Source organism: Coturnix japonica, chromosome 1 (assembly GCF_054131305.1).
Source record: "Coturnix japonica strain WE chromosome 1, WE-NBRP24, whole genome shotgun sequence".
NCBI lineage: Eukaryota > Metazoa > Chordata > Aves > Galliformes > Phasianidae > Coturnix > Coturnix japonica.
The window spans coordinates 219,837-235,345 of NC_140663.1; the positions used below are offsets into that span (position 1 = coordinate 219,837).

The 15,509-nt window shown below is 52.6% G+C and overlaps 1 protein-coding gene across 1 annotated transcript in view; it reads right to left on the reverse strand.

The window, feature by feature from the left end:
• LOC146762217 (staphylococcal nuclease domain-containing protein 1-like) overlaps positions 1-5,730 on the reverse strand; it is a 94,777-nt gene extending 89,047 nt beyond the window's left edge. Inside the window, exon 1 of the mRNA XM_085510614.1 lies at positions 5,645-5,730. Within this exon, the coding sequence (XP_085366740.1) occupies positions 5,645-5,707 (63 nt within the window). The 5' untranslated portion in view covers positions 5,708-5,730. The remainder of the gene's footprint in view (positions 1-5,644) is intronic.
• Between the last annotated feature and the right edge of the window lie 9,779 nt (positions 5,731-15,509).

A 15,509-nucleotide genomic window follows, 5' to 3' on the forward strand; every position in this document is an offset into this window, starting at 1 on the left:
CAAGTGACCCTATATGGGGTGACCTCCACTCCCCCACCCCATAGCAGGGTCCAGACCCCATATACTGCCCTCCAAGTGACCCTATATGGGGTGATCCCCCCCATAGCAGGATCCAGACCCCCCATAGTCCAGACCCCATATACTGCCCCCCAAGTGACCCTATATGGGGTGACCCCCCACCCCATAGCAGGGTCCAGACCCCATATAGGGCCTCCAAGTGACCCTATATGGGGTGATCCCCCCCATAGCAGGGCCCAGACCCCATAGATGAGGACCCCAGACCCACATAGTGCCCCAGAAGTGACCCTATATGGGGTGACCCCCCACCCCATAGCAGGGTCCAGACCCCATAGATGAGGACCCCAGACCCATATAGTGCCTCTAAGTGACCCTATATGGGGTGTTCCCCCCCACACCACCCCATAGTAGGGTCCAGACCCCATATAGGGTGAGGACCCCAGCCCCACACAGTGCCCCATAAGTGACCCTATATGGGGTGACCCCCCCTATAGCAGAGTCCAGACCCCATATAGGGGACCCCAGACCCGCATAGTGCCCCCCAAGTGACCCTATAAGGGTTGTCCTCCCCCATAGCAGGGCCCAGACCCCATAGATGAGGACCCCAGACCCATATAGTGCCCCTAAGTGACCCTATATGGGGTGACCTCCACTCCCCCACCCCATAGCAGGGTCCAGACCCCATATACTGCCCTCCAAGTGACCCTATATGGGGTGATCCCCCCCATAGCAGGATCCAGACCCCATATAGGAGGACCCCAGACCCACATAGTGCCCCTTAAGTGACCCTATATGGGGTGACCCCCCCATAGCAGGGTCCAGACCCCATATACTGCCCCCCAAGTGACCCTATATGGGGTGACCCCCCACCCCATAGCAGGGTCCAGACCCCATATAGGGCCTCCAAGTGACCCTATATGGGGTGATCCCCCCCATAGCAGGGCCCAGACCCCATAGATGAGGACCCCAGACCCACATAGTGCCCCAGAAGTGACCCTATATGGGGTGACCCCCCACCCCATAGCAGGGCCCAGACCCCATAGAGGAGGACCCCAGACCCACAGACCCCATATAGGGTGAGGACCCCAGCCCCACACAGTGCCCCATAAGTGACCCTATATGGGGTGACCCCCCCATAGGGACACAATAGACGCAGCCCGGGGCACTGAGTTCAGTGCTTAAGGATCCCTCAGTGTAATTAACTGTAATTAACTGTAATTAACCCCAGGGGTTAATTAATAAAGCAACGTTAAATGAATCCAACGTGGGGGGTGGTGGTAAGGGGGGAAGGGACCCCGTGCTATGGGGCCAACACCACGCTATGGGGCCACCCCATAACCATACAACCCCACGCTATGGGGCCACCATCACTCTATGGGGCCACCATCGTGCTATGGGGCCACCCTATAACCCTATAACCCCACGCTATGGGGCCACCTCATCACTCTATGGGGCCACCATCATGCTATGGGGCCACCCCATAACCCCATCTATGGGGCCACCTCATCACTCTATGGGGCCACCATCTCTCTATGGGGCCATGTTGTCACGCTATGGGGCCACCATTGCACGATGGGGCCACCCCACATCCCCATAACCCCATGCTATGGGGCTCTCCTATGGGGCCACCCCATAACAACCTCACTATGGGGCCACCCCATAACCCCATAACCCCATCTATGGGGCCACCATCATCCTATGGGGCACCCACATCCCAAAACCCCTCGCTATGGGGCCACCCCATAACCCCAAACCCCATGACCCTATAACTCCATCTATGAGGCCACCCCATAACCCCATAACCTCAAACCCCATAACCCCATCTATGGGGCCACCCCACATCCCCATAACCCCATAAACTCTATGGGGTCACCCTATAACCCCACAACCCCATATATGGGGCCACCCCATAACCCCAACCCCCAAACCCCATAACCCCACGTTATGGGGCCACCCCATAACCCCATTTATGAGGCCACCCCATAACCCCATAACTTCATCTATGGGGCCACCCCATAACCCCAAACCCCATAACCCCATGCTATGGGGCCACCCTATAACCCCATAGCCCCATAACTCCATCTATAAGGCCACCCCATAACCCCATAACCCCATAGCCCCATCTATGGGGCCACCCCATAACTCCATCTATAGGGCCACCCCATAACCCCAAACCCCATAACCCCACGTTATGGGGCCACCCCATAACCCAACCCCCAAACCCCATAACCCTATAACTCCATCTATGGGACCACCCCATAACCCCATCTATAGGGCCACCCCATAAACCTATAACCCCAAACCCCACAACCCCATCTATGGGGCCACCCCATAACCCTATAACTCCATCTATGGGGCCACCCCATAACCCCAAACCCCATAACCCCATAATCCCCCCATACCCCATAACCCCCCTATATCCTCCATATAACCCCATATAACCCCATATAACCCCCTATACCCCATATAACCCCATATAACCCCATGTAACCCCCTATAACCCCATATAACCCCATATAACCCCATATATCCCCCATATAACCCCCTATAACCCCATATCCCCCCATATAACCCCATATAACCCCCTATAACCCCCTATATCCCCCATATAACCCCATATAACCCCCTATAACCCCCTATAACCCCATATCCCCCCATATAATCCCATATAACCCCATATCCCCCCATTATCCCCTATAACCCCATTATCCCCCATATCCCCCCTATAACCCCATTATCCCCTATAACCCCATTATCCCCTACAACCCCATATCCCCCCTATAACCCCATTATCCCCTATAACCCCCTATAACCCCATTATCCCCTATTATCCCCTATAGCTCCATTATCCCCTATAACCCCATATCCCCCCTATAACCCCCTATAACCCCATATCCCCCCATATACCCCATATCCCCCCATATCCCCCCTATAACCCCATATCCCCCCTATATCCCCCATATAACCCCCTATAACCCCATAACCCCCCTATATCCCCCATATAACCCCATATCCCCCCATATCCCCCCCATATAACCCCATATAACCCCATATAACCCCATATAACCCCATATAACCCCATATAACCTCCATATAACCCCCTATATCCCCCATATACCCCCTATAACCCCATATATCCCCCATATAACCCCATATAACCCCATAACCCCATATCCCCCCTATATCCCCCCATATAACCCCCTATAACCCCATATCCCCCCATATATCCCCCATATAACCCCATATAACCCCATAACCCCATATCCCCCCTATATCCCCCCTATAACCCCCTATAACCCCATATCCCCCCATATAACCCCATATAACCCCATATCCCCCCTATAACTCCATATAACCCCCTATAACCCCCTATAACCCCATATAACCCCCTATATCCCCCATATAACCATATAACCCCATATATCCCCCATATAACCCCATATAATCCCATATAACCCCATATATCCCCCATATAACCCCATATAACCCCCTATATCCCCATATAACCCCATATAACCCCATATTCCCCCTATATCCCCCCATATAACCCATATAACCCCATATATCCCCCATATAACCCCATATCCCCCCATATAACCCCATATCCCCCCATATAACCCCCTATATCCCCCATATAACCCCATATATCCCCATATAATCCCATATAACTCCCTATAACCCCCTATATCCCCCATATAACCCCCTATAACCCCATATCCCCCCATATAACCCCATATCCCCCATATAACCCCCTATAACCTCATATAACCCCATATAACCCCATATATCCCCCCTATAACCCCATATAACCCCCTATAGCCCCATATCCCCCCTATATCCCCCATATAACCCCCTATAACCCCATATCCCCCATATATCCCCCCATATAACCCCATATAATCCCATATAACCCCCCATATCCCCCCATATCCCCCCATATCCCCCATATAACCCCCTATATCCCCCATATAACCCCATATAATCCCATATAACCCCCCTATATCCCCCATATAACCCCCTATAACCCCCTATAACCCCATATCCCCCCATATAACCCCATATCCCCCATATAACCCCCCCTATAACCCCCTATAACCCCATATAATCCCATATAACCCCATATAACCCCATATATCCCCATATAACCCCATATATCCCCCTATAACCCCATATATCCCCATATATCCCCATATAACCCCATATAACCCCATATATCCCCCATATAACCCCATATAACTCCATATAATCCCCTATAACCCCATATAACCCCCCTATATCCCCCATATAACCCCCTATATCCCCATATAACCCCATATAACCCCATATATCCCCCATATAACCCCATATAACCCCATATATCCCCCATATAACCCCCCATATCCCCCATATAACCCCATATAACCCCCTATAACCCCCCTATATCCCCCATATAAACCCATATAACCCCCTATATCCCCCCATATAACCCCCTATAACCCCATATAACCCCCTATAACCCCATATATCCCCATATAACCCCCTATATCCCCCATATAACCCCATATATCCCCATATAATCCCATATAACCCCCTATATCCCCCATATAACCCCATATAACCCCCCTATATCCCCCATATAACCCCATATAACCCCATATATCCCCCATATAACCCCATATATCCCCATATAACCCCATATCCCCCCATATCCCCCCCATATAACCCCATATAACCCCCTATATCCCCCATATAACCCCATAAATCCCCCATATAACCCCATATCCCCCATATAACCCCATATAACCCCATATAACCCCATATATCCCCCATATAACCCCCTATATCCCCCATATAACCACATATAACCCCCTATAATCCCATATAACCCCCTATATCCCCCATATAACCCCATATATCCCCATATAACCCCATATAACCCCATATACCCCCATATAACCCCCTATATCCTCCATATAACCCCATATCCCCCCTATATCCCCCATATAATCCCATATAACCCCATATAATCCCATATAACCCCTATATAACCCCATATAATCCCATATAACCCCATATAATCCCATATAATCCCATATAACCCCATATAATCCCATATAACCCCCTATATCCCCCATATAACCCCATATAACCCCCTATAACCCCATATCCCCCCTATAACCCCCTATATCCCCCATATAACCCCACATAACCCCATATATCCCCCATATAACCCCATATAATCCCATATAACCCCATATCCCCCCATATCCCCCCTATAACCCCATATAACCCCATATAATCCCATATAACCCCCTATATCCCCCATATAATCCCATATAACCCCATATACCCCCATATCCCCCCATATCCCCCCATATAACCCCATATAATCCCATATAACCCCCTATATCCCCCATATAACCCCACATAACCCCCTATAACTCCATATAACCCCATATAATCCCATATAACCCCCCTATATCCCCCATATCCCCCCATATCCCCCCATATAACCCCATATATCCCCATATAATCCCATATAACCCCCTATAACCCCCTATAACCCCATTATCCCCCATTATCCCCTATAACCCCATTATCCCCCATTATCCCCTATACCCCCATTTTCCCCTATTCCCCCCGTCACCATTTTGACGATCCCCCGGTTCCCGCCGCTCGCCGCGTTCCCGCCGTTCCCGACCGCCGCCATCACGGCCCGATCCCGGAAGTGCCGCCGGGGCGGGAAAACGGGGCGTGGCCAATGCCGTGATCCCGCCCCCTTATTCCTTCTTCACCCAATCACATTGAGGATCCGCCGCACGCTGCGCTCCTATTGGATGGATAAAGTGACATCACGCAAAGCCGCGCCCACTTTAGTGAAGCCACGCCCACTCGTTGGGGGCGGGACTTCCGGTGCGCGCGGCGCCAGGGACACGTCGGCAAAGCGGCGCGCGGCGATCACGTGACCAAGAGGCGCTGCGTGGGGGGCGGGGCTTAAATAAGACACGCCTTCTGCTCTGACGTCATCACTACGCGACGAGCGACTGGGATGGGGGGCGCCATATTGGATCCCCATATAGGGGCTGTTATAGGATCTGGGGTCCCATATAGGGGCTGTTATAGGGGCTGGGGTCCCATATAGGGCTGTTATAGGATCTGGGGTCCCATATAGGGGCTGTTATAGGATCTGGGGTCTCCATATAGGGGCTGTTATAGGGTCTGGGGTCCCATATAGGGGCTGTTATAGGATCTGGGGTCCCATATAGGGGCTGTTATAGGATCTGGGGTCCCCATATAGGGGCTGTTATAGGATCTGGGGTCCCCATATAGGGGCTGTTATAGGATCTGGGGTCCCCATATAGGGGCTGTTATAGGGGCTGGGGTCCCATATAGGGGCTGTTATAGGATCTGGGGTCCCCATATAGGGGCTGTTATAGGATCTGGGGTCCCCATATAGGGGCTGTTATAGGGGCTGGGGTCCCATATAGGGGCTGTTATAGGATCTGGGGTCCCATATAGGGGCTGTTATAGGGGCTGGGGTCCCATATAGGGGCTGTTATAGGATCTGGGGTCTCCATATAGGGGCTGTTATAGGGGCTGGGGTCCCATATAGGGGCTGTTATAGGATCTGGGGTCCCCATATAGGGGCTGTTATAGGATTTGGGGTCCCATATAGGGGCTGTTATAGGATCTGGGGTCCCATATAGGGGCTGTTATAGGATCTGGGGTCCCCATATAGGGGCTGGCCCTTCACCCCCCCACTCCCATTACCCTCTATGGGGGCTTTGGGGGGGGTCCCTATATTGTGTCCCCATATAGGGGCTGTTATAGGGGCTGGGGTCCCCATATAGGGGCTGGCCCTTCACCCCCTCTCCCTCATTACCCTCTATGGGGCTTTGGGGGGGGTCTCCATACTGTATCCCCATATAGGGGCGGTTATAGGGGCTGGGGTCTCCATATAGGGGCTGGCCCTTCACCCCCTCTCCCCCATTACCTTCTATGGGGTCTTTGGGGGGGGGTCCCTATATTGTGTCCCTATATAGGGGCTGTTATAGGGGCTGGGGTCGCCATATTGTGTCCCCATATAGGGGCTGGCCCTTCCCCCCCCTCCCCCATTATCCTTTATGGGGACTTTGGGGGGGGTCCCTATATTGTGTTCCCCATATAGGGGCTGTTATAGGGGCTGGGGTCCCCATATAGGGGCTGTTATAGGATCTGGGGTCCCCATATAGGGGCTGTTATAGGATCTGGGGTCCCCATATAGGGGCTGTTATAGGATTTGGGGTCCCCATATAGGGGCTGTTATAGGGTCTGGGGTCCCCATATAGGGGCTGTTATAGGATCTGGGGTCCCATATAGGGGCTGTTATAGGATCTGGGGTCCCATATAGGGGCTGTTATAGGATTTGGGGTCCCCATATAGGGGCTGTTATAGGATCTGGGGTCCCCATATAGGGGCTGTTATAGGATCTGGGGTCCCATATAGGGGCTGTTATAGGGGTTGGGGTCCCCATATAGGGGCTGTTATAGGATCTGGGGTCCCATATAGGGGCTGTTATAGGATCTGGGGTCCCCATATAGGGGCTGTTATAGGATCTGGGGTCCCATATAGGGGCTGTTATAGGATCTGGGGTCCCATATAGGGGCTGTTATAGGATCTGGGGTCCCATATAGGGGCTGTTATAGGATTTGGGGTCCCCATATAGGGGCTGTTATAGGATCTGGGGTCCCCATATAGGGGCTGTTATAGGATCTGGGGTCCCATATAGGGGCTGTTATAGGGGTTGGGGTCCCCATATAGGGGCTGTTATAGGATCTGGGGTCCCATATAGGGGCTGTTATAGGATCTGGGGTCCCCATATAGGGGCTGTTATAGGATCTGGGGTCCCATATAGGGGCTGTTATAGGGGCTGGGGTCCCATATAGGGGCTGTTATAGGATTTGGGGTCCCATATAGGGGCTGTTATAGGATCTGGGGTTCCCATATAGGGGCTGTTATAGGGTCTGGGGTCTCCATATAGGGGCTGGCCCTTCTCCCCCCCCCCATTACCCTCTATGGGGGCTTTGGGGGGGGTCCCTATATTGTGTCCCTATATAGGGGCCGTTATAGGGGCTGGGGTCTCCGTATTGTGACCGCATATAGGGGCTGTTATAGGGGTCCCCATAGGGGTCCTCATATTGTGAACCCATATAGGGACTGTCCCTATCCCCCCCCTTCCCCATTATCCTCTATGGGGCTTTGGGGGGGGGTCCCTATATTGTGTCCCCATATAGGGGCTGTCCCTAGCCCCCACCCATTACCTTCTATGGTGTCTTTGGGGGGGGTGTCCCTATATTATGTCCCTATATAGGGGCCATCCATAGGGTCTTGGGTCCCCTTATAGGGGCTGTCCCTTCACCCCCCCTCCCCCATTACCTTCTATGGGGTCTTTGGGGGGGGGTCTCCATACTGTGTCCCCATATAGGGGCGGTTATAGGGGCTGGGGTCCCCATATAGGGGCTGTCCCTTCACCCCCCCACCCCCATTACCTTCTATGGGGTCTTTGGGGGGGGGTCCCTATATTGTGTCCCCATATAGGGGCTGTTATAGGGGCTGGGGTCTCCGTATTGTGACCCCATATAGGGGCTGTTATAGGGGTCCCCATAGGGGTCCTCATATTGTGACCCATATAGGGACTGTCCCTATCCCCCCCCTCCCCCATTATCCTCTATGGGGCTTTGGGGGGGGGTCCCTATATTGTGTCCCCATATAGGGGCTGTCCCTAGCCCCCACCCATTACCTTCTATGGGGTCTTTGGGGGCGTGTCCCTATATTATGTCCCTATATAGGGGCCATCCATAGGGTCTTGGGTCCCCATATAGGGGCTGTCCCTTCACCCCCCCTCCCCCATTACCTTCTATGGGGTCTTTGGGGGGGGGTCTCCATACTGTGTCCCCATATAGGGGCTGTTATAGGGGCTGGGGTCCCCATATAGGGGCTGGCCCTTCACCCCCTCTCCCCCATTAAACTCTATGGGGGCTTTGGGGGGGGGGTCTCTATATTGTGTCCCCATATAGGGGTCCCCATAGGGGCTGAAAAGGTCCAAACCCCCCACCACCACTTCACACCCCTCTATAGGGGATTTAGGAAGGGGGCTCCAGTCTTCCCCCCCCCCTCCCCCATAGAAGGTGGGGGACCCCCATCTGCCCCCCTCCAAAAGGCTTTTGGGATCAGCCCCCCCCCATTACACCCCCCCATTGGGGTTCAATGAAGGCACTGTACCCTCTATAGGGCATTTAGGAAACGTTCCCCCCCCCCCCCCCATTGCTCTCCCCATTGGGGCTATGGGTCCCCCACCACCACCACCAAAGGGTCCACAATTCCAACCCCTATAGGGGCTGGCAAGCTGGGGGTTGCTTGGAGTGCATGGGGTTGCATGGAATGCATGAGGTGCATGGGGGTGTGAGGAGCTGCATGGGGTTATAAGGGGTTGCGTGGAATGCATGGGTTGCATGGGTTTGCACGGAGTTGCATTGGGGTGCATGGTATGAATGAGGTGCATGGGGGTGTGAGGAGCTGCATGGGGTTATATGGGGTTGCATGGAGTTGCATGAGGTTGCATGGAACACATGGGGTTGCATGGAATGCATGAGATGCATGGGGTTGTGTGGGGTTGCACTGGGTTGCATGGAATGAATGTGGTGCATGGGGGTGTGAGGAGCTGCATGGGGTTCCATGGAATGCATGAAGTTGCATGGTATGCATGAGATACGTGGGGTTGCATGGGGTTGCATGGAATGTATGAGGTGCATGGGGGTGTGAGGCGCTGCATGGGGTTATATGGGGTTGTGTGAAGTTGCATGGGGTGCATGAGATACATGGGGTTGCATGGGGTTGCATTGGGTTGCATGAGGTGCATGAGGTACGTGGGGTTGCATGAAGTTGCGTGGAATGTGTGAGGTTGCATGGGGTTGCAAGAAGTTGCATAGAGTGCATGAGAGATGTGGGGTTGCACTGGGTTGCATGGGGTTGCATGGAATGCTGGGGTTGCAATGGGTTGCATGGGGTTGCATGGAATGCATGAGGTGCATGGGGTTATATGGGATTGCACAAAGTTGCATGGTGTGCATGAGATACGTGGGGCTGCATGGGGTTGCATGGGATGCATGAGGTGCATGGGGGTGTGAGGAGCTGCATGGGGTTATATGGGGTTGCATGGAGGTGCATGAGGTTGCATGGAACACATGGGGTTGCATGGAATGCATGAGATGCATGGGGTTGTGTGGGGTTGCACTGGGTTGCATGGAATGAATGTGGTGCATGGGGGTGTGAGGAGCTGCATGGGGTTGCATGGAATGCATGAGGTTGCACGGAGTGCATGAGATACGTGGGGCTGCATTGGGTTGCATGGGATGCATGAGGTGCATGGGGGTGTGTGGAGCTGCATGGGGTTATATGGGGTTGCATGAAGTTGCATGGAGCGCATGAGATACATGGGGTTGCATGGAATGCTGGGGTTGCAATGGGTTGCATGGGGTTGCATGGAGTACATGAGATATGTGGGGTTGCATGGGGTTATATGTGGTTGCATGGAATGTGTGAGGTTGCATGGAATGCATGGGCTGCATGGGGTTGCATGGAATGCATGAGGTGCATGGGGGTGTGTGGAGCTGCATGGGGTTATATGGGGTTGCATGGAGCTGCAAGGAGTGCATGAGATATGTGGGGTTGCATTGAATGCATGTGTTGCATTGGGTTGCACTGGGTTGCATGGAATGAATGTGGTGCATGGGGGTGTGAGGAGCTGCATGGGGTTGCATGTAATGCATGAGGTTGCACGGAGTGCATGAGATACGTGGGGCTGCATGGGGTTGCATGGAATGCATGAGGTGCATGGGGGTATGAGGAGCTGCATGGGGTTATATGGGGTTGCATGGAGCTGCAAGGAGTGCATGAGTTACGTGGGGTTGCATTGAATGCATGGGTTGCATTGGGTTGCATGGAATGTATGAGGTGCATGGGGGTGTGAGGAGCTGCATGGGGTTATTTGGGGTTGCATGAAGTTGCATGGGTTGCATGAGATACATGGGGTTGCATGGGGTTGCATTGGGTTGCATGAGGTGCATGGGGTTACTTGGGGTTGCATGAAGTTGCGTGGAGTGCATGAGATACATGGGTTTGCATGGAGGAGCATTGGGTTGCATGGAATGCACGAGGTGCATGGGGGTGTGAGGAGCTGCATGGGGTTATATGGGATTGCACAAAGTTGCATGGTGTGCATGAGATACGTGGGGTTGCATGGGTTGCATGGAATGCATGAGGTGCATGGGGGTGTGAGGAGCTGCATGGGGTTATACGGGGTTGCATGGAGTGCATGAGATATGTGGCCGTTGCATGGGGTGCATGTGTTGCACTGGTTTGCATGGAATGCATGAGGTGCATGGGGGTGTGAGGGGCTGTATGGGGTTGCACTGGGTTGCATGCAATGCACGAGGTTGCATGAAATCCATGGGCTGCATGGTGTTGCATGGAATGCATTGGCTGCATGGGGGTGAATTGGGTTGCATGGAATGCATGAGGTGCATTGGGGTGTGAGGAGCTGCATGGGGTTATATGGGGTTGCATGGAGTTGCATGGAGTGCGTGAGATAAGTGGGGTTGTATGGAGGTGCATGAGGGTGCATGGGGTTGCATGGAATGCATGGGTTGTGTGGGTTGCATTGGGTTGCATGGAATGCATGGGTTGTGTAGGTTGCATTGGGTTGCATGGAATGCATGAGGTGCATGGTGTTATATGGGTTTGCATGAAGTTGCAAGGAGTGCGTGAGATACATGGGTTTGCATGGAGGTGCATGAGGTTGCATGGAATGCAATGGTTGCATGCAGTTGCATGGAGATGCATGGGGTTGCATGGAAACGCATGAAGTTCTATGGAGTGCATTGGGGTGCATGAAGTGCATGGGGTTGCATTGGGTTGCATGGAGTATATGAGTTACATGGGGTTGCATGAAGTTGCATGGAGTTCATGAGATACATGGGGTTGCATGGGGTTGCATTGGGTTGCATGGAATGCATGAGGTGCATGGGGGTGTGAGGAGCTGCACGGGGATGCATGGAGATTAATGAAGTTGCATGAGGATGCATGGGACGCATGGGGTTGCATGGATTTGCATGGGATTACATGGAGAACATGAAGCATATGGGGTTGCATGGAGTCGCATGAGGTGCATGGAGTTGTGTGGGGTTGCATGGAGTGCATGAGATACGTGAGGTTGCATGGAATGCATGGGGTTGCATTGGGTTGCATGGAGTGTACGAGTTGCATGGGTCATATGGGTTTGCATGCAGTTGCAAGGAGTGCATGAGATACGTGGGGTTGCATTGAATGCATGGGTTGCATTGGGTTGCACTGGGTTGCATGGAATGAATGTGGTGCATGGGGGTGTGAGGAGCTGCATGGGGTTGCATGTAATGCATGAAGTTGCATGGTATGCATGAGATGCATGGGGTTGCATGGGATGCATGGGTTGCATTGGGTTGCATTGGGTTGCAGTTGGTTGCATGGAATGCATGAGGTGCATGGGGTTATGAGGAGCTGCATGGGGTCATGTGGGTTTGCACGAAGTTGCATGGAGTGCATAAGATATGTGGGGTTGCATAAATGCATGGGTTGCATGGGGGTGCATTGGGTTGCATTGGGGTGCATGGAATGCATGAGTTGCATGAGGGTGTGAGGAGCTGCATGGGGTGATATGGGGTTGCATGAAGTGCGTGGGGTTTCATTGGGCTACATGGAATGCATGGGATGCATGGAGGTGTGAGGAGCTGCATGGGGTTGCATGAAGTGCATGATGTGCATGGGGCTGTGTGGGGTTGCATGGGGCTGCATAGAGTGCATGAGGTTGCATAGGTTGCATGGAGTGCATGCGGTGCATGGGGTTGTTTGGGGTTGCATGGGGTTATATGGGGTTGCACAATGTTGCATGGAGTGCGTGAGATACGTAGGGTTGCATGGAATGCATGGGTTGCATTGGGGTGCATGGAATGCATGTGGTGCATGGGGTGTGAGGAGCTGCATGGGGTTATATGGAGTTGCATGAAGTTGCATTGGGTTGCATGGAATGCATGAGGTGCATGAGGTTATTTGGGGTTGCATGAAGTTGTGTGGAGTGCATGAGACACATGGGGTTGCATGGAGGTGCATGGGATGCATGAGGTGCATGGGGTTGCATTAGGTTGCATTGGGTTGCATGGGGTTGTGTGGAGTGCATGGAGTTGCATGGGGCTCCATGGAGTTGCATGGGGTTGCATGGAGTCACGCGGGGCTGCATGAAATGCACGGGGTTGCATTGGGTTGCATGGGGTGGATGAGCTGCATGGGGTTGTGTGGGGTTGCAGGAAGTGGAACAAGGTTGCATAGGGTCCTTGCAGGTCACAGAACCATAGAGATGCACAATGACTGGGTTGGAAGGGTCCTTGCAGGTCAAAGAGCCATAGAGATGCACAGTGGTTGGGTTGGAAGGGTCCTTGCAGGTCAAAGAGCCATAGAGACACACAATAATTGGGTTGGAAGGGTCCTTGCAGGTCACAGAGCCATAGTGACACACAATGGTTGGGTTGGAAGGGTCCTTGCAGGTTAAAGAACCATAGACACACAGAGTAGTTGGGTTGAAAGGGTCCTTGCAGGTCAAAGAACCATAGAGGTCTACAATGGCTGGGTTGGAAGGGTCCTTGCAGGTCAAAGAACCATAGAGACACACAGTAGTTGGGTTGGAAGGGTCCTTGCAGGTCAAAGAACCATAGAGACACACAGTAGTTGGGTTGGAAGGGTCCTTGCAGGTCAAAGAGCCATAGAGATGCACAGTGGTTGGGTTGGAAGGGTCCTTGCAGGTCACAGAACAATAGAGACACACAGTAGTTGGGTTGGGAGGGTCCTTGCAGGTCACAGAACAATAGAGATGCACAATGGTTGGGTTGGAAGGGTCCTTGCAGGTCAAAGAGCCATAGAGACACACAGTAGTTGGGTAGGAAGGGTCCTTGCAGGCCACAGAGCCATAGTGACACACAATGGTTGGGTTGGAAGGGTCCTTGCAGGTTAAAGAACCATAGAGACACAGAGTAGTTGGGTTGGGAGGGTCCTTGCAGGTCACAGAACCATAGAGACACACAGTAGTTGGGTTGGAAGGGTCCTTGCAGATGAAAAAACCATAGAGGTGTACAATGGCTGGATTGGAAGGATCCTTGCAGGTCAAAGAACCATAGAGATGCACAATAGTTGGGTTGGGAGGGTCCTTGAAGGTCACTGAACCCCAGAGATGCACAGTGGTTGGGTTGGGAGGGTCCTTGCAGGCCACAGAACCATAGAGACACACAGTAGTTGGGTTGGAAGGGTCCTTGCAGATCAAAGAACCATAGAGACACACAATGGTTGGGTTGGAAGGGTCCTTGCAGGTCAAAGAGCCATAGAGACACACAGTAGTTGGGTAGGAAGGGTCCTTGCAGGCCACAGAGCCATAGTGACACACAATGGTTGGGTTGGAAGGGTCCTTGCAGGTTAAAGAACCATAGAGACACAGAGTAGTTGGGTTGAAAGGGTCCTTGCAGGCCACAGAACCATAGAGACACACAGTAGTTGGGTTGGAAGGGTCCTTGCAGGTCACAGAACAATAGAGATGCACTATGGTGGGTTGGAAGGGTCCTTGAAGATCATAAACTATAGAATCCCACAATGGCTGGGCTGAAAAGGTCCTTGTAGATCACAGAACCATAGGGTGGTTGGGTTGGAAGGGTCCTTGAAGATCACAGAGCCATAGAATCCCACAATGTTTGGGTTGGATGGGACCTTATAGACCACAGAACAGTAGGGTGTTTGGGTTGGAAGGGTCCTTGAAGATCATAGAACTATAGAATCCCACAATGGCTGGGCTGAAAAAGTCCTTGTAGACCACAGAACCATAAGGTGATTGGGTTGGAAGGGTCCTTAAAGATCACAGAACTATAGAATCCCACAATGGTTGGGCTGTAAAGGTCCTTGTAGATCACAGAACCATAAGGGTTGGGTTGGAAGGGTCCTTGAAGATCATAGAACTATAGAAGTTCCCAAAGGTTGGGTAGAAAAGGACCTTATAGACAATAGAACCATAGGGTGGTTGGGTTGGAAGGGTCCTTAAAGATCATAGAACCACAGAATCCAACAATGTTTGCGTTGGAAAGGTCCTTGTAGACCACAGAACCAGTGTTGTTGGGTTGGAAGGGTCCTTGAAGATCATAAAATATAGAATCCCACAATGGCTGGGCTGAAAAGGTCCTTGTAGACCACAGAACCATAAGGGTTGGGTTGGAAGGGTCCTTGAAGATCATAGAACTACAGAATCCCACAATGGTTGGGCTGGAAGGAAGGGAGGGCAGTGGTGTCATTCGTTTTGGGCTGGGGGGGCACAGGTGACACCCAGGAGGTGCTGGTGGGGGGCAGAGGTGACACCCATGGGGAGCTGGGATGGGGGGGGGTCTCCATCTCTCCACCCGCCCATCTCC